Below are 25,911 nucleotides of genomic sequence, written 5' to 3'. Positions count from 1 at the left end.
GGATTGCTGTGTCGTATGGTAGTTCTAGTTTTAGTTTTTTGAGGAACTTCCATACTGTTCTCCATAGTGGCTGTATCAGTTTACATTCCCACCAACAGTGCAAGAGGGTTGCCTTTTCTCCACACCCTCTCCACCATTTATTGTTTCTAGATTTTTTTGATGATGGCCATTCTGACTGGTGTGAGATGATATCTCATTGTAGTTTTGATTTGCATTTCTCTCATGATTAATGATGTTGAGCATTCTTTCATGTGTTTGTTGGCAACCTGTATATCTTCTTTGGAGAAATGTCTATTTAGGTCTTCTGTCCATTTTTGGATTGGGTTGTTTGTTTTTTTGATATTGAGCTGCATGAGCTGCTTGTAAATTTTGGAGATTAATCCTTTTTCAGTTGCTTCATTTGCAAATATTTTCTCCCATTCTGAGGGTTGTCTTTTCGTCTTGTTTATGGTTTCCTTTGCTGTGCAAAAGCTTTTAAGTTTCATTAGGTCCCATTTGTATATTTTTGTTTTTATTTCCATTTCTCTAGGAAGTGGGTCAAAAAGGATCTTGCTGTGATTTATGTCATAGAGCGTTCTGCCTGTATTTTTCAAAAATATGGAACGCTTCACGAATTTGTGTGTCATCCTTGCACAGCGGCCATACTAATCTTCTCTGTATCATTCCAATTTTAGTATATGTGCTGCTGAAGTGAGCACTGCATTGGGTCTTCGTTGCTGTGTGCAGGCTTTCTCTAGTTGCATCGAGTGGGGGCTACTCTTCCTCGCGGTGCGCAGACTTCTCATTGCGGTGGCTTCTCTTGTTGCGGAGCACGGGCTCTAGGTGCGCAGGCTTCAGTAGTTGTGGCACATGGGCTCAGTAGTTGTGGCTCTTGGACTCTAGAGCATAAGCTCAGTAGTTGTGGCGCACGGGCTTAGTTACTCCGCGGCATGTGGGATCTTCCCGGACCAGGGATCGAACCCGCGTCCCCTGCATCGGCAGGCGGACTCCCGACCACTGCGCCACCAGGGAAGCCCTAGACGACTTTTTAAATCTGATTTTTGAAAACGTCAAATCAATCCCATGGACAATTATTATCAGACTGTAAGCTCCCTGAAGGCAGAGACCACGTCTGTATAATTTCCTGCTGCGTCTCCAGCACCCACACTCGTGTCTGGGCATTCAGTACTGAATACAGGTATTCAGCAGCCGTGTATTGAATTAATGAATCAATACATAAGTGTGTGGATGAATAAGAAGATGGTGATTATGGCTGTCTGAAGTCATAAGCCAACAGTCATCCTTAAATTGTAGATCATCCTCAAGCCTTCCTATTGGGTCTGCAGATTACAATAATACTGACAATAATAACTAGTGTGTGTTTATTTATTTTAAAATGGTTTATGTGTTCACTAATTCAACAAGCATTTCTTTTTAAAAATAATTAATTAATTGATTGATTTTCTTTTGGCTGTGTTGAGTCTCTGTTGCTGCACACGATCTTTGCTGTGGCCAGCGGGGGCTACTCTGTTGCAGTGCACGGGCTTTTCATTGCGGTGGCTCCTCTTGTTGCGGAGCACGGGCTCTAGGCGTGCGAGCTTCAGTAGTTGTGGCTCGCGGGCTCTAGAGCGCAGGCTCAGTAGTTGTGGCGCATGGCCTTAGGTGCTCCATGGCATGTGGAATCTTCCTGGACCAGGGCTCGAACCCATGTCCCTTGCATTGGCAGGCGGATTCTTAACCACTGTGTCACCAGGGAAGTCCCACTAGTGTTTATTGAGAACACACTGAGTGTCGGAGCAGGGTCAGATCCAGGTTTTGTAGGGTGTGAACTTTGTACAGCTTAGAAATACAAAATTTTAAATACAAAAAAGAGGTATACAAGAGAACATTTATTTAGCATGAGAAAATAAGTTGCAACCAATTACGAAATTCAAAAGGTGACAGTTGCCACGCACAACCCCCCAAATTGAAAAGCACATATAGATAGCATTTTAATTAGTTTACTACCTGACTCAGCTCTATAATGCTTTCCCTCTATTTTCTTTGATTGGCTTTTTATATGACAACAATATTATAATATCATTTTCTGTAGATAGAATAGAAAGATTATCTGATCTTTCCTGTAATGTGATTGATCAAAACATTTCTTTACTATTAACTTAAGAAACTTTAATTTCAGATTCACAGTTATTTTAGTATTGTTGTCAAGTTTGGGAAAATTCTAAGCAAGATTCCTTCACCTGTGAATTTAAGGTTGCAGAGTGTTGCAAGTTTTTTTTTAATGTTATTTATCCTTTAAAAAATTGTTTAAGTTGAAGCATAATTGATTTACAATGTTGTGTTAGTTTCAGTTGTACAGCACAGTGATTTGGATATATATATATTTTTCAGATTCTTTTCCCTTATAGGTTATTACACAATATGGAGTAGAGTTCCCTGTGCTATACAGTAGGTCCTTGTTGGTTATCTATTTTATATATAGTAGTGTGTATATGTTGATCCCAAGCTCCTAATTTATCCCTCTCCCCCTACATCTTTCTCCTTTGGTAACCATAAGCTTGTTTTCTATATCTGCGGGATCTTTTTCTGTTTTGTATATAAATTCATATGTATCATATTTTAGATTCCACATAGAAGTGATGTCATATGATATATGTCTTTCTCTGTCTGACTTACTTCATTTAATATGATCATCTCTAGGTCCATCCATGTTGCTGCAAATGGCATTATTTCATTCTTTTTTTATGGCTGAGTAATATCCCATTGTATATACATGGCCCATCTTCTTTAGCCATTCATCTGTCGCTGGACATTTAGGTGCAAGTTTTTTGTTTTTTTTTAAGCAGTGACTAATCTTTTTTTTATTTTTATTATTATTTTTTTTTGCGGTACACGGGCCTCTCACTGTTGTGGCCTCTCCCGTCGTGGAGCACAGGCTCCGGACGCACAGGCCCAGCGGCCATAGCTCACGGGCCCAGCCGCTCCGCGGCATGTGGGATCCTCCCGGACCGGGGCACGAACCCGCGTCCCCTGCATCGGCAGGCGGACTCTCAACCACTGCGCCACCAGGGAAGCCCAGCAGTGACTAATCTTAAGCACTCTTTGAATTGTCAACACTCACTACCCAGGGAAACCCTCGTGCAAGTGAGAAGCCTTGGAAGCTTAAGGTTCACTAGCTTAATGGTGAACCCACCTCTGCAGTTATGCTTAACTACTTTTGAAGGAAAGAATTACATCTGCTTTGCTATGTGTTAAGGAGAATCCTTGTAGATCGGGTTGGCAATCAGACTGGAACCTGGATGTGATGGTCCTGCATGCCTGTTTTAGGAGCCTTGCTGTTACTATCTACGTCACCTATTTTAAAACAGAAAAACCACTGAGGTTCTGGGAACTGGGAACCAGGAGACCCTGGCTTGATTCCCATTTGGTTCCTGGTTGACTAGTTTTGAGCAAGTTCCTTCCCCATTCTTGGCCTCATTTTCCCCAGCCTGTGTAAGGAGGCGGGCATTTCCCGATTTCCTTGTCTCTGACACCGTCGGAACAAAAATGAAAGGAGAGACAGGAAACTCCTATAGACAGTGATCCTTTTGGGATCCCACTTATTAGAGGTGGGCCCAAGTGCAAATTGGATCCTTCCTCTCTGGGCCTCGTGTTTCCAGCCAGAGCATTTTCGCAAAGGGCCTGAAATGGGCCGCTTTAGCGGAGGGTCACCCCTTAGAAGTGCGGGGTCCCTCCTTTGCAGGGCCTTCCCTAAAAGCACTTCGCCATTGGCAGCCGTTTCTGCTCGGCCTTACCAGAGAGGCAGCTCAGAGGCAGTATGCATCGGTATTGAGCGAGGGGTCGGGGGGCTGATGGCCGATATTGTGGAGTTTAGAGGAGGAGCCGATAAGTACAGAACTAGGGAGAAGGGGGACCATAGAGAAGTTGGCGGTGGATAGAGGGGCCAGGGTGGGAGGCAAACGAGAGGCAGCGTGTGGGTAGAGGGGTGGGAGGGGGCAACCATAGAGAGGCTGGCCTGGGCTAGAAGGGCCGGGGTGGGGGGGAAATGGAGGGAGGTGTGGGGAAGAGAGTTGGCCTCCGAAGGTGGGAACTGAAGACGGAAAAGAAAAGACTCTGGTCAAGGGTTGGGGGTTTTGGCGTATGGTGTGGGGTGTTGGGTCTCGCTTAGTCACTACCACCGTGCCCTTGAGCAATGAACTCACTCACTGAAAACTGAACGGATTAACCTCTTAGAGAAATTAAATAAAATCACGTATGAAAGTACCTAGCACAATAATGTCTTTGCACGGACAGTATGTGACACGTGGGAAGTAATGCTAATATATTTTCGCATGTTGACTCCTTTCTGCAGCTCTGAAATTCTTGAGGGCATTAAAATCCGGCATTTGAGCATTAACACCAAGATTTTGGAGGGATTTCTCAATCCCCACCGCCCCTTCCGTAGCTCAAACCTCGTTCTTCCTCATGTAGATTTCAGCACCAGACTGTTCCATAGTCCCCCAGCTTCCACTCTCTAGCCCACCAACATAACCAAACAGACCTTTCAAAAATTTGGAACTAATCTTGTCCTTTCCCAGCTCAAAATCCTTCCACGGCAAGAGGGCTTACCGCAAGACAAAAATCCCAACTCCTCTGCCTGGAGTTGGAAGCCCTGCATGTTGTAGTGCCCGCCAAGCTCTCCAGCCTCCTCTCTCGTCATCTGAGACATACAACGTGTGTCACGCCCCCATTGGAACACTCACACTTTCATTTCTCCAGGTGCCAGGTCTTAGGCTGGTCTTGCCGCCCAGAGTAACCTTTCCTGGGGGATCCTGGCCATTTTTTCAGGCCTTATTTCCTCCAGAAAGCAACCTCTGACTCCTGCCTACCTCAGGCTCCCAGGCTGGGTGAGGCACCCCTTCAGGCTGCCAGTTCCACCGGAATGCCTGTGAAGCCCTCACATGATAGTTCCCTGACTAGCTCCAGACTCTCCTGTGATGCCTGCAGCACAAACTCCCATGTTCTTCAGTCTGGTCTTTGTTGTCTCCAGTCAGCATCGTCCCTGGCTGGGCACATGGTGCCGAGTCACTCTGAAAGAAGAATAGTTGGGCTGTTTTCTGTCCTGGCTAACTCTCTTGTCCTCCAAGACTGAACTCAGGTGTCACCTCCAGGAAAACTTTCCAATTATTTTTCTTTTAGTTTTTTGGCCGCACTGCACAGCTTGCGGGATCTTAGTTCCCTGACCAGCGATGAGCCCATGCCCCTTGCAGTGGAAGCACGGAGTCCTAACCACTGGACGGCTAGGGAATTCCCAAACTTTCCAGTTCTATACTCCTCCCCCAGTTGGGTCCTGAGCCCCTTCTGGCCCCCTGGAGTGCCCTGTCATTGCACTTACGACCTTACATTGTAGCTGCCTGTTTGTTAGTTGGCCTCCTCTAGATTTGTCTGTCCAGTATGGTAGTCACCAGCCATGCATCGGTATTGAGCGCTTGAAATAGGATTAGGCCAAGTGGAGATGTGCTGTAAGGTGGCAGCTGGCCACTACTAGCAAATACTGTTTTGAGAATGGCTGGTGCTGGCCTTGAGTCTGATGCAGTTCGGAAGATTCAAGTTCTCAGTGTTGCAGGAATGTGTCTGAAACCACATCTACACTGGCCACCCAGCTTCATTTTGGATGCCTGAACCATGGTGACTCCATTTTGATTTTTTTTTCCTTTCACTTATTTATCTTTTAAATTAATTTTTATTGGAGTATAGTTGCTTTACAATGTTGTGTTAGTTTCTTGCTGTACAGCAAAGTGAATGAGTCATACGTATACATATATCCACTCTTTTTTAGATTCCCTTCCCATCTGGGTCACCACAGACCATTGAGTAGAGTTCCCTGTGCTATACAGTAGGTTCTCATTAGTTATCTGTTTTAGACATAGTGGTGTATATATGTCAATCCCAATCTCCCAGTTCACCCCCTCCCCCCATTTTCATTTTAAATGCGTTCTTTTCTTTAATGGTTAACGCAGCTGGGCAGTGTCCATCTGACAGGCCATAAGACAGGCTGTTCTGGTTAGCATAAAGTTCAAGTCAAATCATGTATCAGCCAGAAGGACTTCCCCGTACCTCAACGTATGAAAATTTCTTCCATCATAACTTCCATCTCGATATAGAAAAATAAAATTAAAAGGAAAAACAAAGAATGGTGGCCTCTGCATGACAGATGGGGAAACTGAGTCACCAAACAGGGAATGGTGTCACACAATGTTCTTCAGATTTCCCTGGAGAAGGGACTTCCCTGGTGGACCAGTGGTTAGGGCTCGGTGCTTTCACTGCCTTGGACCTGGGTTCAGTCCCTGGTCGGGGAGCTAAGATCCCACAAGCCTCTCGACCAGAATTGGAACCCTACTGTTTCTAAGCTGCCTCATTAACACCTGGTGTTTGCTATGAAATCCGCATGGGATGCCTAATCCTTCCAGACAGTCTGTACTGAGGCAAGAAGGGGCTCTTCATGACTTTACAGGGCTCCTTGCGGGTGGGAGCTCGGAAGCCCAGCCTTCTGGCTTTCCCTTGCCAGCATCTACAGCTAGCCTTGAGGGCTGTTTCACACTCAGGCAGCTCTTTCCCTAAACTTCTTTTAGCTTCAATCCTGTAACTCTCGAGGGCCATAGAACAATTTCCCCATAAGGAAGATATTAGAGTTTTTTTGTTTGCACAGCGCAGCAAGCGGGATCTTAGTGCCCCGACCAGGGAAGCACGGAGTCTTAACCATTGGACCGCCAGGGAAGTCCAAAATGAAGATATTGGGGTGAGAAAGTGTAAAGATCTCCGCGCTTTAGGATTTAGGATGTAATCCTGGCTCTGGCACCCCCTTGCTCTGGGACCATCAGCGTCTCACGTAACCTCTCTGGGCCTCAGTTTCCTCATCTGCGAAGCACTAGGACTGAATTTGAGACAGCTTCTCGTTTGAAGTCCTCCTCTCGGGCTCAGTCAGATCCTTTAGGGACGCTGTCCGTCGTTGAGCTTGTCTCGTGAATGTCATCCCTACCTGCTTCTCCCAGGTGCTAAGGTGGGGGCAGACATTTCAATATTTTGGTCTCTGTCGCCCCCAGGAGGCTTAGGAGAGTTCCTTGTCGCAGCAGGTGTGCAATACCTCTAAGGTATTTATTGGCCTCTAAGGTAGAGAAAGGCAGGGACTACCTCAGTCTGGTTGGTTCATGTTTTTACCCCCGGAAGCTGGCGTATGGGAGACACTAAACAAATATTTGTTGAATGAATGACAGAGATTCAGGCCTGCGGAACAGAAGGCACTTGGAATTCTTCCTTTGAGGGTTTGTGTTTCCGGCCGGAAGGCTTTCTTGTGAACCCCATCCCTCTCCTGGCTGGTCGGAGCGCTATGGCTCCACTTAGGGCTCCCGGAAGGTGTAATCTTTTCGCCTCCTGCATCGCGGGATCAGACTCTCGGGAGGCCTCTCCTCATAACTCACGGACAGCAAAGGCCATGCCTGGAGGAGGGGTCCAGGAGCACGAGGACGGGTGGGCAGCCGGGTGTGTGTGTGTGTGTGTGTGTGTGTGTGTGTGTGTGTGTGTGTATGTGTGTCAAAGACCGGACCCGACTGACCCATTGCGGGGACGATTGGGGAGGATCGAGGAGGTTCGTGTCGGAGGGCCCCTCGGGGACAGAGAAAAGGCAGAAAACAGGGAGGCCTTGGTGGGCTTCGGAAAGGGATGGTGGGGAGGTGGTGGAGTGGGTCGAATACAGACTCTGGAGGCGAGAGACTTCTTTCTGGGCGGATGGAAACACTTAATGGTGTCGCAGGACCAGCATGAAAGGAAGAAATCTTGGATCTGGGCAGAAGAAGAAACTCGGGGAGTTTGGGGGAGGTCCTAGAAGAGAAGAGTGATACCCTGATGGGGAGAAATGGAGACAAAGGAAAAGGACACCCTGCCCACCAGGGGTTTGAAAGAGGAGATGGAGGACAATATAGTAAAGCATGGGTCCCACAGATTCTGGGGCGTGTGAGATGACTCTGAGTGCACATCATAGGAATCGATTGATAGATGCAAGAGGCCTGTGCAAATCCCAGGAGCATGGAGATGTGGTAAAGTTAGAAAGTCTAGGGTTTGGGCACATGGAGAGAGGCCCATGAAAAGTCCCCCAGCCCCTCGGAGAGATGAGGGGTTTAAGGAGTAGGGGGTGGAGGATGACGTAGGTAAGCAAAGATTGGGGGATGCAGAGAGGTCCTCTGGTCATCTCAACCCTTAGCTTACCTCTCTGCACCTTCAATCAATGCAGTTTTTCCTTCCTTTAGCTGCTCCTCTGATTCAAGGATGACCATGACTCGGACTTCCCCGGAGGTCCAGTGGTTAAGACTCCGTGCTTCCACTGCAGGGGGCGCAGGTTCGATCCCTGGTCAGGGAACTAAGATTCCGCATGCTGCGCAACGTGCCCCCCCCTCCAAAAAAAAAGGATGACCATAATTTTTTTTTTTTTTAGATGTTGGGGATAGGAGTTTATTAATTTATTTATCTTGGCTGTGTTGGGTCTTCGTTTCTGTGCGAGGGCTTTCTCTAGTTGCGGCAAGCGGGGGCCACTCTTCATCGCGGTGCACGGGCCTCTCACTGTCCCGGCCTCTCTTGTTGCGGAGCACAGGCTCCAGACGCGCAGGCTCAGTAGTTGTGGCTCACGGGCCTAGTTGATCCGCGGCATGTGGGATCCTCCCAGACCAGGGCTCGAACCCGTGTGCCCTGCATCGGCAGGCAGATTCTCAACCACTGCGCCACCAGGGAAGCCCGACCATGACTTTTTTCTCATCAACTGTGGGTTCCCCCGCCCCAGTCAGATGCTCCTCCCACAAGCCAGAAGTTGGCCCTTCAGCCTCTGGCCGGATGGGCATACAATACACCTACACACACACAGTGCGAGTGGAGAAGCCCAATGACAAGCACGAAGTTTTGCCCACCCTACAGCTGTCCCGAGTGCCTACAGGGCTTCCAGAATGCTGTCTGTCTCAAGGCCTATGGCCTCTCACATCCGGTCGTCTGGGGCTTCATCTCAGACTTGTGGCAAGGCCTTCCAATGCCCCAGCAGTCTTTGCCAGCCTCCGCTCATCTACTAGGCTCCCTGTACCTGCTCCGTCTGCCCCCGGCTGGTCAGGCTTGCCAGGGACCTGGCTCAGCATGTCCTGGTGTATTAGGGCAGACTGACTCTCCTAAAATGGGCACAAAACTGATGCCTTTGGGGAGCCACGTGCTGGGAATCTTTCCCAAGTTGCCAGCGTCCAGCTTGAGAGATGACGGTTGCAGAGCTAGACCCTGGCATCTCTAGTGGGCAAGACAACACCCTTTTCTGGGCTATTCTTGTTAAGACTGAATGATCTCTAGCCTTGGGGTGTGCTGCAAGTCTATGGGTGGCAGGGGAAGCAGGAGAAAGTAGCAAGAAAGATGCCCTCACCTCCCAGGGCCATTACTGGTCTCCTTTTCCCCTTTAGCCTTACCCAAGAGGCAGGGACCCTGGGTTTTAACTGCACCGTGTGGGCTTTGTGACTGGTGGGTTCACTCTCTGGCCTCAATAACCCCTTTAAAAACTAGGGATGAATTCTCTCCTCCCTGTCAGCGGCCAGATGGTAGCAATTTGCCAAATCTGCTGAGACATCTGTGTTCTTGTCTGGTTCTTCTTGGTTTCTTCCTCTCAGTTTTAAAACTGGGAATGTCCCGGGATGCATCTCAAACTCAGTCACCTATTTTGTCCTCACCTGTGCTCGCAAGCTCAAGTGGTCACTTATTGATCACCACACACATCCTACTGTGGCTTGAGGAAGCAGCTCAGGGTGATGCAAAAAGAGACGGGCCAACTCCCATCACACTTCTGCCCCATGTGCTTACAAACGTGTAAGAGCCTGTTTTACCTCAGGTAGCATCACGTCCTGCACTCGGAACTCTGCCCCTAAGTGTGTGGCCCCAGTGGGAAGGCATTCAAATGCTCCAGCCACCGCAGCCAGCACCGGCTAACCCACCTGGGGTGGGTTGACCACTTTCCAGGGGGTGGCCCAATGCATCCTGGTGTATTCATCAGGGCAGGACTTCCTGGCTGGCTGTGGAGACTGAGGCCAGGAGTTCAGGTGTTCTCTAGACCCGGGTGTCACTTCCCTCCACCACTCCAGCCCTGTGGAGGGACTGGCATCATACAAGCCAGCCCCGACTAGCTGTGTGACCCAGGGCCGGTGACTACCCCTCTCTGGCCTTGGCTTTACCACCAACACGGAGAATGACACCTGACTCCATTTTCTTGCCATGTAACACATTAAATCACAAGGCCTGGGTTTCCTCAGCTGTCCCACCGGCTGAATAATTCTGGCTCTTTGTCTTTGCTGTGTAGCAGCCGACCAGTCACTAGCCCTTTCTGGTTTCTGTTCCTATTTGTAGGTAGACGGTCTATTTTCTTTCCTATTGAAGAAAGTATTTATTTTAGGACGACTAGTTTCTTCTCCAGCCCAGAAGGATAAAGCGACTTTTTTGTTTAATGTGGAACTTTTTTTTTAAAAGTCTTTATTGAGTTTGTTACAATATTGCTTCTGTTGTTTATGTTTTGGTTTTTTGGCTGCCGGTCATGTGGGATCCTAGCTCCCAGACTAGGGATCCAACTCAAACCCGCACCCCCTCCATTGGAAGGCTGAGTCTTAACCACTGGACTGCCAGGGAAACCATAAAGTGACTTTTAAAGAAAAGTCACAACTTTTCGGACAAAAAGCCATCCCTTTTGTCTTCCCTCCCTCTGTATCTACCACGTCGCCAATGACTTTATATTGGCTTTTCTCCGCCTTATTGCAGAGAAGTCAGGCGGGCAGACACCCGGAACCATTGTTCGCGGGTGTTTGTTTCCCGCCGGGGCGGATTTCTGGGGCCGCGCCTGGCCGAGACGGAGGCAGGAGTGGGAGCCGTCTCCGGGCTCTCCGAGTCCACCACCCGGCGCGGCGGACTTCCTGGGGCCGCCCCTCGAGCCGCTTCCCACCGCGCTCGGACCCGAGAGACCTCCGCACCGCGAGCCGGCGCCGGGAGGTAGGCGCTGAGCTCCGGGCGCCCGGAGAGGCCCGAGTGGTGCGTCCGCTGGGTCACTCGCTTAGACTCGCGGGCGCGGGATGGAGAGGCTTTGAGCTGGTGAGTTCCGGAGAAAGAACTTCATCTACTCGCCCGTCTGTCCTCCCCTCAGCCTCCCAAAGTGTACCTTGACCCTGAATCTCTCTGGAGGCCATGGGCCTCTCCCTCCCTAGGGTGGTCCCCGCCCCTAAGCCGGCCCCCTCCTCTTCCTCCACCCCCGCCATCCCCATCCCGCGGCCTCAGCCCGCCTCTCAGGGACCGTCACCTGCTCACTGACGGGAATGGTGTTCCCTACACGTGCACACGGAGGAGGCCCCCTGGCTGGAGCCCAACACCCCCCCACCCCCGCAAGGCTTCAGTTGTCCCCAGCGTTTTCAGGTCTTCAAGAGCTGCCCGCACCGCAGGAGCTACAGCATCTCCCACTCAGAACTCCGGCCCTTCGTCTGTGGCAAGGCCTTCAAGCGCCCCGGCGAGGTATCGCTTCATACGCCAGCTCCGGTTGGGTCGGGCTCACACCTGCCCGCTGTGTTCTGGCGTTTTCAGGATGCCGGGCAGCAGGCGCAGCACGTTCTGGACCACTTGGCTGGAAGGAATTTCCTGGACCATGGAGAGACTGCAGGGGCTCCATAGAATCTCGTGTTTCTGGTACAGAAGGTAGAGGCTGGGGTTTTGGCCTCACTGTTTACTTGCTGTGTGACCTGAGGCTGCCTCTGTGGGCCTCAGTTTCCTCATCCTGAAATAGGGAGTGGCTTCTGTTTCCCAGCCATCCTGGCCGGGGGTGAGAAGCAGGAGTCTCTTGCTGAATTCCTGACTGTGCCACAGCCTCTGTTTATAGCCTGAGTTAGATCACCATCCCATTCTGGAACTCAGTTTCCCAATCTGTAAGATGGGATAGAATGAAACATCCTTATCAGGGGAGCTGCAAAGTCACCTAATACGAAGGTAGCACCAACTGCTCCATCACTTCTTTACAGCAACTCGTGGTGCCTGCTGAGACAGGTGCAGATAACGTTAGTTAGTTTTGATTCTTTTTTAATCGCAGGGGTGGGGCTGGAACACAAGTGAGGTGGGAGCCTCTCCTCTGCAGTGTGAGTTATTGGCTGGAGTGCTTTCCTAGGGCCACGTCCCTAGGTCCCATTAGGGGACTGTGAGATGCCATGTGGGGCTGGGATGAGGTGGATTGGCTGGGCCACCTCATGAAGGGCTTCAAATCCCAGGCTGAGGAACCTGGGGACTTGGTCCTGAGGGTCATGGGGGCCGTGACAAGATTTTGTGCAGAGGTTACATATGAGACAGCTGTGAGAGGAGTGTCAAGGAGAGCGGGGGCAGTACTGGGGGCCAAGATAGCAGGGAGAAGGCTGGTGCAGGGGCCCTGCGCAGGAAGGAGGGGCCAGAGCTGGGGCTTGGGGAGCAGAGGGGAACATTCAGGATGAGGGAGGGATAGAACTTGGTGCCTTCTGGCTTTGGGGAGTGTAGAAGTGGGGGGGGGCGGGATGAGGATGTTAGCGCTTCCAGACTGGTGTGGATGTGGGGCTTGATTATGATCCTGTCCCAGGAGAGAAGCAAGGCTTTTTGTTTTGGTCGGGGGGATGCTTTACCTTTGGACGGGGTGACTGAATTCATTCATTCAACCAATGCTGAACCGAGCCCCCACCCTCTCCCCAGACCTTTGCTAGGTTCCGAGGGTAGAATGTTGCCTAGGACAGAGCGGGAAAAGCAGGCAGTAAAGTAGCAAATCCAAAAACGAGCAAGACCGCTACGGACTGCAGTACGAGATGCGGAGGGAACGGCCTGACCAGACCAGAGCAGGGCCTCACCTGCTCACCAGCTTGAGCTCTGACACAACCAGCAGCCGCTTCAGTGACGAAGGATTACTCGAGTTGAGACCTGAATGGCCAGAAAGGGTGTGTCCTTGTGAGGGGCTGGGAGGAGTATTCCAGAGGGCAGAACAGCAAACACAAGGCCCTGGAAGTGGGCCGGGTGGGCTGGGCGGCACTGTGGTGGTGGCAGCTTCTGAGTTTTATTCCAAGTGCAGCAAGGAGGGTTTTAGGTCAGGTGATGACATGATTCTGTGGGTTAGCGTCATTATACTGCTGCAGTGTTGCCATAGAGAGAAGGGACGGGCGGGGGTGGGGGTGGGGGTGGGGGTGGAGGCTGTCATGGTGAGCTGGGCCGGTGGCGGCAGTGGGTTGGGGAGAAGCATGAGGTGCTTGCAGACAGTGGCCATGAGCTCTGACTCGGTCAGTTAGAAGCACGTGCTGTCCAGCGGATGTGTGACCTCAGTCCCAATCATGTGACCTCTCGGAGCTTCTGTTTCCTCATCTATAAAATAGGCATCCGCATGGCACCTCCCTCCTGGGTCTGCTCTGAGGGTTCAGTGCATTTAGTGATGGCTGGCACCATAGGAAGGGCCCAATAAACGTTGGTCCTTGTCATTATTTCCAGAGTTCGGGGTGGGCTGGGCTGGGCTGGACTGGGCGTGGCTCTCATGGACAAAGTAAGTTTCATGGGTCTGAAACTCAAGAAAGGGATCTGGGTGGGAGACTCCTGTGGTAGTTGTGTGTGGAGCCCAGGATCTATGTTGCCCCCTTGGGAGACATTTGGCCAAGTCTCTTGTCACAGCTAGGGGGGAGTGAGATTGACGGGTGAGAGACGGTGCTCTTGGCATCTGAAGCGTGGAGGCCAGGGATGCTGCTCCATATCCTACAGTGCACAGGACAGCCCCCCACAACAAAGAATGATCCAGCCCCAAAATGTCAGTAGTGCCAAAGTTGAGAAGCCTGGTGTAGACAGAAGGTGTAGTTACCCCTTTAAACCGCGCACACCCTTTCAGTTCACGTTTCCACTCTCCCTACTGCCCCCACCCCATAAAATTACAAAAGAGGAAGAACCTCTAGGACAACAGTTTCCAGTAGAGAGCCATGCTTTAAAAAGTGAAGAGGAACAGCTGAAATTAATTTAATAACATACTTAACCCAGTCAGTATACCCAGAGTATCATTTCTAAATGTTATCAACATAAAAGTCATTCATGAGATACTTTACACTCTTTTCATACTCAGTCTTCAGAATCTTTTAGGTGTCTTGCATTTATGACACATCTCAGTTCAGACCGGACACATGCCAAATGCTTAAGAGCTGTCTGTGGCCGGTGGCTGCCCTTTAGGACGGCACAGTTCCGGAGGCTCTTTAATTGAAGCCTAAGATCACGGTTGTTGGGTCACTGGAGGTTTCTTGAAGGTTTTCTGAGAATGCTTCATCAGTTTCAGTTTACTGTTGCCCCATCTAGAGACTTTTTTCAATAGCTGGCAATGTGTGTGTGCATCTTCTGGCTTTTTACATATTGCCCAGTAAAACACTAAGACATATCTGTGATCCAAACCAAATATAACTGTGCCCTCTCTGGCCCGCGGGTCTCCAGTTTGCAACTGGTTGAGGGTGGTTTAGGAGCTGTACCGTAAGGTGGGCAGCGGTTAGCCACCTGTGGCTAATTTAGATTTAAATTAAGAGAAATGAAATACCATTTAAAATTCAGGTCCTCAAGCCCTAGCCACATTTCTAATGAGCAGTAGCCTCACGCGGCTAGTGGCTGTCCCAGTGGACAACGCGCAGATCATAGAACTTTTTCATCATCCCAGAAAGTTCTTTTCGGCAGCTTTCTCGGACGCACCTGTGGCCAAGCCGGGGTCCTTGGTCTGGGCGCGACCGTAACGCCGGTTCTCTCCCTTCTGTGCCCCCAGCTGCCTCCCCTCCCCAGCTGCAGCGGCCGCCCCCCTCTGGTTCCCCCGGCGCCACGACCTGCTCGTGGACACGCGCAGCATTCGCTACTAGTTCACCGCGCAGCTGGAGGACGAGCTGCGGGCGCCCCCCGGCGCTGCACTCGACGTTCCAACCTTCGGCGTGCGCCGCGTGCCCCAGGCCTTCCAGCGCTCCGGCCACCTGGCGCGGCCTGGCGCCGACCGCCGCACTAGGTTCCGGATCTGGCCTGGCTGCCCTGCCTCTTTCTGGTCAACGCGCTCCTGCACCAGGACGCGGCCGCCGGACCTCGGTTTCCTCTCTTCGCGCGGGAGCATCGGGCCCACCGCGCTTTGTGCCGACACCACCCAGACACTGTCGCTGCTGCTCCTTGCGCCTCAGTCTCCCCCTTCCTCGATGGGAAGAGCCACTCTTGCCCACCTCTGCGTCTGGCAGGGTCTGGCCCTCTCGGGCCGTCCGTCTCCCCACCTGTCCGATGGGAAGAGCCACGCTTGCCCACCTCTGCATCTGGCAAGGTTTGGCCCTGTCTGCACCTCGGTCTCCCCATTTGCCCAGCCGACACAAACTTCCCTCATCCCGCTCTCTGCCTCGTTTGGAAGGGGATGCAGGCGGGTCGGCCAGTGGGAAGAGGACGGATTGGGCGCGTCCGTTCCTTGTGGGACTTCGGGAAAAGACAGCCTCGCCTAGTCTCGTCTACTAATCAGTCTCTGTCCCAGAGAATGAACTGTCCCCGTAGAGGATGGGAAGGGAGCGGGGGGCAGGGGGCGGGCTGTGTGGTTCCCGCGCGCTCGGCCCCTCTCCTTTCTCGCGATCCCTAGATACTCAAAAAAAGCGGGCCGTCAGAGCGGCGGGCTGTGGGGTGGCGGAACCTTCCTTGAGGCGCGCGCGTTTCCGGTCGGCGCCCTTTCCCAGGGACGCCGCCGCCCCTCGCGCCCCCGCGCCCCCCGCGCCCGCGTCCCCGGCGCCGCCGGCCCGGAGCTCCCCCAAGCCTCGGTCCCGCCGCCGCCGGCACTCGCGAGGGGAAGCCCGGGCCGCTCGGGACCTCGGCTTGCTCCTCCGGACCCGAGAAGCCGCTGTACCGGGTACGGGGGCCGGGATGGAGGGAGGAGCCTGGCTCCGGGACGGCGTGAGGCCGGGCAGGGCTGGGGGAGGGGCTGGTGATAACGGGGGTGGGGGTGGGGCTGGGGCACGGCGGGGAAGGAGCCGGGGCTCGGGGGACAGGCAGGAGGGAGTGCGGGAGCGAGGGGTTCCTGGGGGCGTAGTGGAAAGGGGGACACAGGGGCTCTGGGGTTACAGAAGGAAGCGGAGCAGAGAAGTGGGGTGGAGGCGCTGTGCTGGTACAGCAGGGATAGGAATGGGGACATAAAGATGCCAGATGCATGCAGAAGAGAGGGAGAAGGGGGCTTGGGAGAGGGACTCGGGGGCCCTGGTGTGTGTCACGGGGAGTGAGAGGAGGCCCCGAGGGGTATAGAGAGGAACAGCAAAGATGTCAGTGGCTTATACCTAAGGGCTGGGGAGAGAGAGGGACCCTTGGGTGGAGATGTAGCAGGTGGCAAAGTTCATGGGCCGTGGGCTACGTAGAAGGCCGTCAGTTGAGGCGTCCTAGGTAGGCATACCTGAAATTTCGAGGACAGGTTAGGTAATGGGAGAGGATGTTGAAACCTTAAGGTGCTAAATGTAGGAACAGGATAGAGGAGCCCTGGGTGAAAAGTGGGGAATTGGGTTAGTGGGGCTCTGGGGATGTACCTAGAGAGGAAATTAAGAGAGGCTACAGCTGTATCCAGAGATGGGAGGCCTTCCAGGGAACCTAGTGGGGATGGAGATCTAGGAGGGTCTGGAGGCCAAAGAAAGGCTGCTGCGGTGGTCCTGGGGGGAGAGGATGCAACCTGAGCTGGGGCTGGGAAGAAGAGGAAGCGACCCATTAGAGAAATTCTGGAGGCAAGAGCCCTGGCGTGACATGAAAGAGGCTATGAAGATGTAAAGGGGGAAATAGAGTTGGAAATTGATTGGCTTTTGGGGTGGAGGAGGAGGGAAGTGGCTGGGTGAAGCCCTCTGGTCCAGCTGGGGGATGAGAGGAGGACCCGGGAGGAAAGGCAGGTCGGGGCCCTGAGATGCTGAGCTTAGTTGTAGAAGCCCCTGAAGCTGCTTGATGCAAGTAGAGCGATCTGGCCTAGAAGCAGTTTCTTTTTTTGTAGGGAAGGTAGGTCAGTGGTACAGAGAGGGTAACAAGCAGTGAGAATTGGTACACTCTCCCCAGGAAGTGGCGGTTTTAATTTCTCTCCCCTCCGCCGCTCCCAGCTGCTGCTCCAGATGCTCCTGCTGCCGCCGCGGCCACCCCACCCTCGGTCCTCCTCTCCGGAGACCATGGACCCGCCGCCCCCCAAGGCTCCCCCTTTCCCCAAGACGGAAGGCCCTTCCTCCACTCCTTCCTCGGCGGCGGGGCCCCGACCCCCGCGGCTGGGCCGCCACCTGCTCATCGACGCCAACGGGGTCCCCTACACGTACACGGTGCAGTTGGAGGAGGAGCCCCGGGGCCCGCCACAGTGCGAGGCACCAACGGGAGAGCCAGGCCCTCGCAAGGGCTACAGCTGCCCTGAGTGCGCCCGGGTCTTTGCCAGCCCTCTGCGGCTTCAGAGCCACCGCGTGTCGCACTCGGACCTCAAGCCCTTCACGTGCGGCGCCTGCGGCAAGGCCTTCAAGCGTTCCAGCCACCTGTCGCGGCACCGTGCCACGCACCGTGCCCGCGCCGGCCCACCGCACACCTGCCCGCTCTGCCCACGCCGCTTCCAGGACGCAGCGGAGCTGGCGCAGCACGTGCGCCTCCACTAAGTTCCAGACCCGGCCTGTGCTGACCGGCCCCTCTCTGGGCCACCACGTCTGACCCACACAGCGTCACTCCCACACACATTCCCTTACTCCGCTGAGGTTACTGCCTTACCCTGGGCCTCAGTTTCCCCAACTATCTAAAGGGAGAAACATTCCTTCCCTCCCTCCCTCTCTAGCTGTGTGATGTAGACCAAGTCGTTGCCCCTCCCAGTGCCTGGGAGCCAGTCGGAGCCCAGTTTCCGCCCAACTGTGCTGTGTGAGCCTTTGCAAGCGGCGTAACCTCTCTGAGCCCTGGTTGTCCGCCCCGAAGTGGTGAACTGTTGTCTGCGTGGAAGATTTGACAAAAGAGCACGGGCACAGTCTGGCTTATTTCTGTGTCGCCCCATTTCCACCCACCACCCTCACCCTTTACTCAATAAACATTCCGCACTCCATTTTAGGGCTCTTATTTGCTTATGGGAGCGGTGGGGGCGGACGGGGTGAAGCAGGCAGCGGGGTTGGGGGATGGAAACCGGACCATAAGCACCTGGGAACCTTCATCTCGGCCTGTGTTTCTGGCCGGAGCCGTTTCCTGATGGCCCAGGCGCCCCCGCCCCCACCGCCCTCCCCTGGACCCTCTTCTCTTTACCCTGCTCTTCTCTCCCCTTACCCGGCGCCGCCAGCTCTTGGGGGATACCCTGAGGCCACCGACCCGCCGCCATCTGCAACCACGGGAGTAGCCCGGGGCCGTTCCGGAGTCGCCCGGACCCGAGAGGCTGCTGCACCGGGTACGGGGGCCGGGAGGCGGGAGGGAGCCGGAGCGGGCCGTAGGGAGGGGCGGGGCCGGGTGAGCGGGTACCTGTGCGCTGGGCGGGGAGGGGCTGTTCCGACGGCTCGGAGGGGGCGCTGCCGAGAACTTGCGTAGAGAGGCCTGAAGGCCCGGGCCGCTGGTGGAACCCTAGAGAGCGCTGGGACACTGCCAGGACTGGGGGGTGGATGGGCGCGGACTGGAGAGAACCTGCAGGTAGCCGGGCGAGGGGAGGTGGGCGGGTTAGGACGTGGGGTTCCCAACGTGACAGCCCATTTGAGAAGGCCTGAGTGCATATAGAGGGGGTAGGAAATGCTTCTTGGTGGAATATGTAGGATGGACTGACACCCAGACTGGGATCAGTGGCGTGGACAAGGGAGAGGCCTGGAGGTCTATTAGGTGGGGCCTGCGGGCAACCTGTGACCTGAGGGGGGCACAAAGCGGAAAGATAAAGAGAGCCTGTGCGTACAGTCGGTGGTGGAACAGAATCGGAGAGGTTTTTCAAGGAGGGGGTGCGTAGGAGCCTTACAGAGGGTCACAGAGTTCAGGACCGAAGGACTGGAGAGGAGATGGGGGATGGGGGTTGCAGAATTCCTGAGTAGGCTACATAGAGAGAGGAGAACAGAGCCCGTGGGGCTGAGCTTCCCTCCTCTACTGTAACCTTCTCATCCTCTCTCCCCTCCACCAGGCCTCAGTCACCCCTCCGGATGCTGGTGCTGCCGTCCCCCTGCCCCCAGCCCCTGGCGCTTCCCTCCGCTGAGGCCATGGAGGCGCCTCCCCCTCGAACAGGCGGGTCCCCAGAACCCGGACCTTCCTCTTCCACAGGATGTCCCCAGACTTCGTCCCCTTCGAGGCCCAACCACTACCTGCTCATAGACACCCAGGGCGTCCCGTACACCGTGCTGGTGGACGAGGAGTCTCAGAGAGAGTCCGGACCCGATGGGGCTTCGGCTCAGAAAAAGTGCTACAGCTGCCCAGTGTGCTCCCGGGTCTTCGAGTACATGTCTTACCTTCAGCGACACAGCATCACCCACTCGGAGGTCAAGCCCTTTGAGTGTGATACCTGCGGGAAGGCATTCAAGCGGGCCAGCCACCTGGCGCGGCACCATTCCATTCACCGGGCAGGTGGCGGGCGGCCCCACGGCTGCCCGCTCTGCCCTCGCCGCTTCCGAGAGGCGGGCGAGCTGGCCCAGCACAGCCGGGTCCACTCCGGGGAGCGCCCCTACCAGTGCCCGCACTGTCCACGCCGATTTATGGAGCAGAACACGCTGCAGAAGCACGCTCGGTGGAAGCATCCCTGAGCCAGGCTGCGGGGTACCTCGGGTACCATGGGATTCTGTGGGGAGCGTGGACTCCCGTCGCCCTCAGACAGCCGGGAGCGCCAGAGGCTGGGCTGCGGGGGCCCTGGACACAAACACAGGACCCCCCCCCCCCCTCCGTGGGGAGGCTGAGCCCTGCCTTGAGGAGTAATCTTCGGGTCCTCAATGTTTTGGAGATAAGGATGGGAAAAAGACCTCACGTTTACAGAGTGGAGTCCTCTAACCTCAGAGACATCAGCGAGTCCACGGCTGAGTCCTGACTGGAGGGGTAGGGAGCAGAGTGCTGTGCGTTGAAGTTCTCGGGCCTGGAAACCCGTGGTTGGGGGCCATCAGGAATCTGCAGCATCTTGCTGAGGCCCCCCTGCGAGGCTGGGGGAAGGGGCCCCAGACCTGCTTCCCACTCCCCAGCCAGGGTCTGAGACTGGACACTCACTAAACACGGGTTCCACTTTGAGCGTGTGAGGTTTTGGGGGACCGTGTCTCTGCCGACTGCCTAGCACAGAGACTGAGCAAGTGCCTGGCCCACTTGGGCCTTGGCTTGCCTGGGAAGGTTGGCCTGCACTGGGGTTCGTCCTAGCTTGGCTCCTGACCACCTGTGTCATATAGGCCGAATGTTTTCAAATATTTCTTTTTTTTTTAAACCACGATCCATTGTAAGAAACATTTTATATGGCAACCCCGTATAGACACACAATATATGCAAAACAAAGGTTTAACAGTAGTTACCTCTGCCACGTGCAGATCTCTGTTTTTTTCCATCTACTTTTTTTTTTTTTTAAGACTGCCAATTCCAGATTTCATTCTACCATATTATCTGCGCATGAACCTGTAGTTTGAAAAACACCGATCTAGGGCAGGTGCCTCCCCCTGGACGTTTTGACTGAGGCTGCAATTTATCCGTAGTGTGAAGTGGGTAGGAGGGGAGAGTGACACTTTCTAGGTGGCACAGACATTTAGGTTCTCCTGCTGCAGGGTTAAAGCACGACTCTCATAAGGGCTGGCAGAAATTCCAGAGCATGGAAGCTACCTGAGAATGGGAGGAGAGGCAGGTGGAGCTGGGCCAGAAGCTGAATAAACATCTGCCTTCTCAATGAATTTTCCTTGCGTGTCGGATTTGTGCCAGGCACTGTGCTGGGCCTCATTTCTTCTTCCGACCTCTTCTTGGGTGGAGGAAAAAATGGTCTCTACTTCCCAGAGAGGGAAAGAGCTTCCCACCATCTAACTTCAGATAACAGTAACAGTGCCCTGTCTTGAGCTCTCACTGCGGTCAGGCGCTGAGTTGAGCGTTCTGCGTGTCATATCATCCTATATACCCACAACAAACCTAAAAGGGATTATAATCTCCCCACTTTACAGGTAGCCTGAGGCTGTGAAGGAGCGGCCAGGACTGGAATCTAGGTCTGAATGTTCCAAAGCCAGCTCTTAACAACACGGGGGTGATGGTGCAGGGGTGGGGAGTGGTTTCTAGGCCTTTATTTTCGGGGAGGAGTAACTCTCCCTACCCCATGATCCTGGGAACCCTGGGGTCTGGCTGTGCTGAAGCCCAGTGGGAGATGAAGGAGCGAAGGAGCGGAGCGGGTTGCAGGGGTCCACACCGGCCAGTTCCCAGGGTATCTCTTAAGGGGATCCTCCCTGTGTTTCAACTTTCCCGGCTGTTTCCTATATTTCCCCGCCTCTCCCGGGCCGGACTCGGCGCGCCGTCGCCCCCCACTCCCCCACCCCTGGGGACCCCCGGAGCTGCCAGCTCTCCAGGAATTGGGAAATTCGTGACGTTCCCTGCCCAGGCTTCGCCAAGGGCGGGGGTGCGCTGCAAGGGGCCATCGCGCAAGTGCGGCCCCGGCCTCCGCCGCAAACGGCCGGCCTCATCTGGGGCCGGGGACTCCTGGAGGAGGCACGCCAACAGGCGCATCGGGCGGTCCTGGCGTCCCTGCCTTTCCCATCGCCCGGCTCCGAGATTCGCCGCCTCTGCCGCCCTGCCCGCGGGTGTGCGGTCGCTTCCCTCTGCTCCCCGTTATTCTTTGCAGACGCTCCCCGGCGCCGGGCATGGGCGCCGCCGCCGCCGCTGCCGTCGGTCCTCGGGCCGGATTCCGCGCGCGGGTGGGTGAGCGTGGGGCCCCGGCCAGTCCGACCCCGGGCACCTGCGGGCCGTGGGGGCGGTGGTGGCCGCGTCGGCACCTGCGGCCAGGTGCATCCCCCACTGAGACCACTTGCCACCGTCGCTCCCCCTCCCACCCGCGGGACAAAGGGCGGGGGCGGGGGCGCGTCCCCACTCACGACCTTCCCCCGCACTGCGCACGCGCCCAGCTCCCCAACAGGCGATCGCCTTGATCGCCCACGCGAGTGCGTGGGGTGACCGGGGGTGGGGAGGCGCGGCTCGTGGCTTGGGCCCCCACCCTGCCTGGAAGTTGGGGCACACTCTCCCTCCCCCGCACCTCTCACTTCTTTGGCCCCGAGGCGACCTGTGATGAGGTTCTGTCCTATTTCGGCCAGGATGTGCCTGCTCTGTCAACCCCACCGGTCCTTCTTCTTCCAGCACCCTCGTTCTCTAGAGTCTAGGAGTTTGTAACCCCAGGGGTCCTCCCTCAGTCCTGAGGGGTCTGGGTCCCCTCCTCCATCAGACCCAGGAGTCCCGGCCCTCAGCACGCCCTCCCACAGTCGTGAGCCCCAGCTCCCCCGGGATGTCCCCGAGGAGTCCGTCTGTGTTCCTTCATCTGTGGCTGCTGTTTCTGTCCAGTGCCCCTGAGGCTCTCAGCTGCTGGGGTCCGCAGGAGGCCGCACCATGAATGAGCGAAACATTAGCCGGAGGAGGACAGGTGAGGAACTGGACCTTGCTCCACCCTTGGTCCCACAGCTGCTGCCCTTTCCTCTCCAGGGCTGCGTGGTTGGGGGCTGGTCCGAGGCTCCTTGGGACTTCCCTGGGGTGACCCCGGCCTCTTTTTTCCAGTGAAGAAGGACAATGAGGCCTTCGAGATTTCCATCCCCTTCGACGAGACGCCCCACCTAGACCCACAGATCTTTTACAGTCTGAGCCCCTCTCAGGGAAACTTCGAGGGTGAGTTGGTTGAAGGGGGACTTGAGTCAGGCAGGGGTCCAGGGCCCTGAGGCCTGGGGTCGACCAGGGTCCTCTGCTGTCCCTAGAGCCTCCGGAGGCTGCGTCCCCGACTGTGGCCCTGATGAACGGTGTTAGGGCCCAGCTGCACATGGCCCTGGAGAGGAACTCATGGCTGCAGAAGCGCATTGAGGACCTGGAGGAGGAGAGGGACTTCTTGCGGTGTCAGCTGGACAAGTTCATCTCCTCTGCCCGCATGGATGCAGGTGAGGCCGCCAGTCCCCTCCCCATCTCACTCCTGGGCCCCGGCACCCAGCTTGGCCCTCCTCAGGGACACAGGACCCTTCTCACCCACACTCATCCTCTGGCGGCTCAGGGGGACCTGTCATTTTGCCCTCTCCTTGCACCTGTGGCCATGTCTGGGGCTTCAAGCCCAGCTTCCTTCCTGCTTGAGTCCTTCTGCTGCTGGACAGGACACTGTGCCCTGCTGGTCCATGTATTCTGAACACTGCCCCATCCCATTCCCTTATAGGGCTTTTCTCTGCCAAATCTTTAGCTGTGTTTTGGTGGATCCAGACTCTCCTCTCCCCTTCCTGCCGTTCAGCCCCTGGCTGGCTCCCTCAAAAGCTTCTGCTTCCCTCTCTGTGAAGTCAGCTGAAAGTCTGGGCAAAAGGCCTGTGTTTTTTCAACACCTACTTTACTGAGGACCCCTTTGCTCCTGAGCCACCTCTAGCCTGGGTTGCTGGGGCCTCCCACCATCCATCCACGCTGACGGGAGCCTACCAAGGATGGTCAGGCCCAGGGTGTTCTGGATTTACGCGGTGGGAACCCCAACACTGGACCTCCAAACCCACCCTTCGGAGGGCCCTGCATCAGAACCCCCGCTGCTTCCTCTGTCTGGGTGAGGGTGGGCGCCTGCCCTTCCCAGCGCACTAGACCCAGAGACTAAGGTTTCCCTCCGGGTCTGCACTCCCACCCCCACCCAGGCTTTGCCTGCCTCTCCGCTTATAGAGGCCTCACTGGGTCCCCAGAACACCCCTCCTCCACCGTGGGAACCCCACAAAGTCAAAGACTCTCTCTCGAGGTCCCCGGGACTCTCTTGGTCCACTGGGCCCCTCCCCCAGACCTCTTGCCACCAAGTTGAGGAGCATCCTCAGCCCATGCCCCCCCCCACAGAGATGTGGGACCTCTGTCCCCAAATCCCAGCTGCTTGTGGAACTGCAGCATCTACAGTGCACTTCCTGCCTGTTCCCTCCTTGGGGACCCCTTCCTGGGGACCTGTGTGACAGTGCTGTCGGTCCCCACCTGGCCGACTCCTCCTCCCTCCCTCCCTCCTGTTCGTGAAGTTCACGCATGCGCGTGTCTCCTCTCACCTCTCCAGAGGACCACTGCAGGCTGAAGCCTGGGCCCCGGAGGGCTGAGGGGGACGGCAGAGGCGGGCCTGGGGGCGAGGCCTCAGACCCCGAGTCGGCTGCCTCCTCACTCAGCGGAGCATCTGCACAAGGCAGTAACGGGGAGAGGAAAAGGCAGAAGCAGAAAGGGGGCACTGGCCGGAGGCGCTTCGGGAAGCCCAAGGCCCGAGAGAGGCAGCGGGGTAAGTGAAGCACAGGGCGTGGGGGTCTCTGGGGCTCTGGGCTGGGGACTTGCTGTGTGACCTCCAAGGAGCTCCCCCTTGTCCTCCCAAGCCTTGGTCTCCCCATCAGCAAAGAGACCAGACCTGGTTGTCTGTCCTGGCCTCCACGTGTGGTCCTGGTTTACAATCCTTAAATCTGTGTCCACCCTCACCGCCGCCTGGGGCTTGACCTTCCTGAGCCTTGGGCTCCTGTCAGTAACAGGGAAGGGGGCCATGGCCCAGGTGGGTTGGGAACTCCACCCTTGAACCCACTCCCTCCTTCATTTTTCCTCCTCATCCCCCTCCCTGGGCTTGCCTTCTCTGATTTTCCTCTGGTCCGACTTCTGTCTACATTTCTTCCGCCTCTTGTAACTCTCACTGCTTTTCCTCGTTCTCTGTTTTGTTCTCCTGATCTTCTGGCCTCCCCTTCCCACTTCCTCTCTCTGCCCCCGCCCCCCCAATGCCTCTCTCTCGCTCTCTCCCCTCGGCCCTGCAGTGAAGGACGCCGACGGTGTGCTCTGCCGCTACAAGAAGATCCTGGGCACCTTCCAGAAGCTGAAGAGCATGTCTCGGGCCTTCGAGCACCACCGAGTGGACCGCAACACGGTGGCGTTGACCACGCCCATCGCGGAGTTGCTCATCGTGGCCCCCGAGAAGCTGGCGGAGGTGGGCGAGTTCGACCCCTCCAAGGAGCGTCTGCTCGAGTACTCGCGCCGCTGCTTCCTGGCCCTGGACGATGAGACCCTCAAGAAGGTGCAGGCCCTCAAGAAGAGCAAGCTGCTGCTTCCCATCACTTACCGCTTCAAGCGGTGATCCCGCCCCACCTGGCCCGGGACACGCCCCCGGCCCCTCTTTCCCTCCCCCTCCGCCCTCCCGGCATTGGTCAAGCGTGTGTAGGAGTGGTGGGCCCTCACGAGGACATGGGGGCGGATGGGTGGCCTGCTTCTGCGCGTGCCTCTCTCCTAACCCTCCTGCGGACCGCCACCCGCTTCCCGGGTCCCTTGTATATAGATCTGCCCCTTTGCCTCTCTCATTCTTAGCATCCTCCCCGTCCCCCGCATTCCCTGGGGTGGGGGCGGTCCAAGAACTACTGTCCAGGGGCCGGTTTCTGCCCTTTCCTAAACACTGGCACCCCCTCCCACCTGAGCGGCACCGTCCTGCCGTCACCCGGCCCTTGCTCCTGGGAAAAGTGCGGGACCGCGAGGCGAGGGCACTGTACATACCCCGTGGCCGCCCCCAGCCCCAAGGAGAGCCTGGCCCACCTGCCCGCCCTGCAAGGAGCTCCCAAACCGCGTTCCGGGACCGCCTCGACTCCACGTGAAACAGATAATTATTAAGTGAATTTAAATTAAAAAGAGATGATAAAATTTGGAATAAACTGGGCCCTGGCCTTTTCCTGGGAGGGGGTGGCCGTTGCCGCGAAGACGGTGACGGAGGCTCTGAGGGGTTCCGGGGCACGGACGGTCAGGCGGGAAACGGTGAGGTTGGGGAGACAGGGTGTAATTAGCTCCCCGGAG

The 25,911-nt window shown here is 55.5% G+C and overlaps 3 protein-coding genes and 1 non-coding gene across 14 annotated transcripts in view; 3 read left to right on the top strand and 1 right to left on the bottom strand.

Annotated features, from left to right (window-relative positions):
* Positions 1-18,061, top strand: part of LOC116744124 (zinc finger protein 580) — an 18,908-nt gene extending 847 nt beyond the window's left edge. Inside the window, exons 1-2 of one of the 4 annotated variants that reach the window (XM_032613446.1) lie at positions 11,295-11,700; positions 14,786-15,878. In XM_032613446.1, coding sequence (XP_032469337.1) covers positions 11,328-11,700; positions 14,786-15,501 — 1,089 coding nt within the window. In that variant the 5' untranslated portion in view covers positions 11,295-11,327 and the 3' untranslated portion in view covers positions 15,502-15,878. Of the gene's footprint in view, positions 1-11,294; positions 11,701-14,785; positions 15,884-17,099 lie in introns of those variants that run through there. The other 3 variants (XM_032613448.1, XM_032613447.1, XM_032613449.1) reach the window with 3 other exon arrangements.
* Positions 1-20,828, top strand: part of ZNF581 (zinc finger protein 581) — a 21,650-nt gene extending 822 nt beyond the window's left edge. Inside the window, exons 1-2 of one of the 4 annotated variants that reach the window (XM_032613459.1) lie at positions 12,845-12,950; positions 19,103-20,828. In XM_032613459.1, the coding sequence (XP_032469350.1) occupies positions 19,122-19,715 (594 nt within the window). In that variant the 5' untranslated portion in view covers positions 12,845-12,950; positions 19,103-19,121 and the 3' untranslated portion in view covers positions 19,716-20,828. Of the gene's footprint in view, positions 1-12,844; positions 12,951-18,190; positions 18,395-18,431; positions 18,631-19,102 lie in introns of those variants that run through there. The other 3 variants (XM_032613456.1, XM_032613458.1, XM_032613457.1) reach the window with 3 other exon arrangements.
* The window catches only part of CCDC106 (coiled-coil domain containing 106), a 27,892-nt gene extending 2,120 nt beyond the window's left edge, over positions 1-25,772 (top strand). For 2 of the 5 annotated variants that reach the window (XM_032613454.1, XM_032613451.1), the window contains exons 2-6: positions 22,468-22,546; positions 22,678-22,785; positions 22,872-23,048; positions 24,164-24,376; positions 24,891-25,258. In XM_032613454.1, coding sequence (XP_032469345.1) covers positions 22,513-22,546; positions 22,678-22,785; positions 22,872-23,048; positions 24,164-24,376; positions 24,891-25,207 — 849 coding nt within the window. In that variant the 5' untranslated portion in view covers positions 22,468-22,512 and the 3' untranslated portion in view covers positions 25,208-25,258. Of the gene's footprint in view, positions 1-11,087; positions 11,107-21,581; positions 21,835-22,467; positions 22,547-22,677; positions 22,786-22,871; positions 23,049-24,163; positions 24,377-24,890 lie in introns of those variants that run through there. The other 3 variants (XM_032613455.1, XM_032613452.1, XM_032613453.1) reach the window with 3 other exon arrangements.
* LOC116744856 lies at positions 592-698 on the bottom strand. The gene has a single exon (XR_004347184.1). It is a non-coding gene; the product is annotated as a U6 spliceosomal RNA (small nuclear RNA).
* Positions 25,773-25,911: the final 139 nt, after the last annotated feature.

This window comes from Phocoena sinus, chromosome 19, assembly GCF_008692025.1.
Source record: "Phocoena sinus isolate mPhoSin1 chromosome 19, mPhoSin1.pri, whole genome shotgun sequence".
Taxonomy (NCBI): Eukaryota; Metazoa; Chordata; class Mammalia; order Artiodactyla; family Phocoenidae; genus Phocoena; species Phocoena sinus.
Note: the sequence above shows the minus strand (reverse complement) of the source record. Positions and strands in the feature narration are given on the sequence as shown.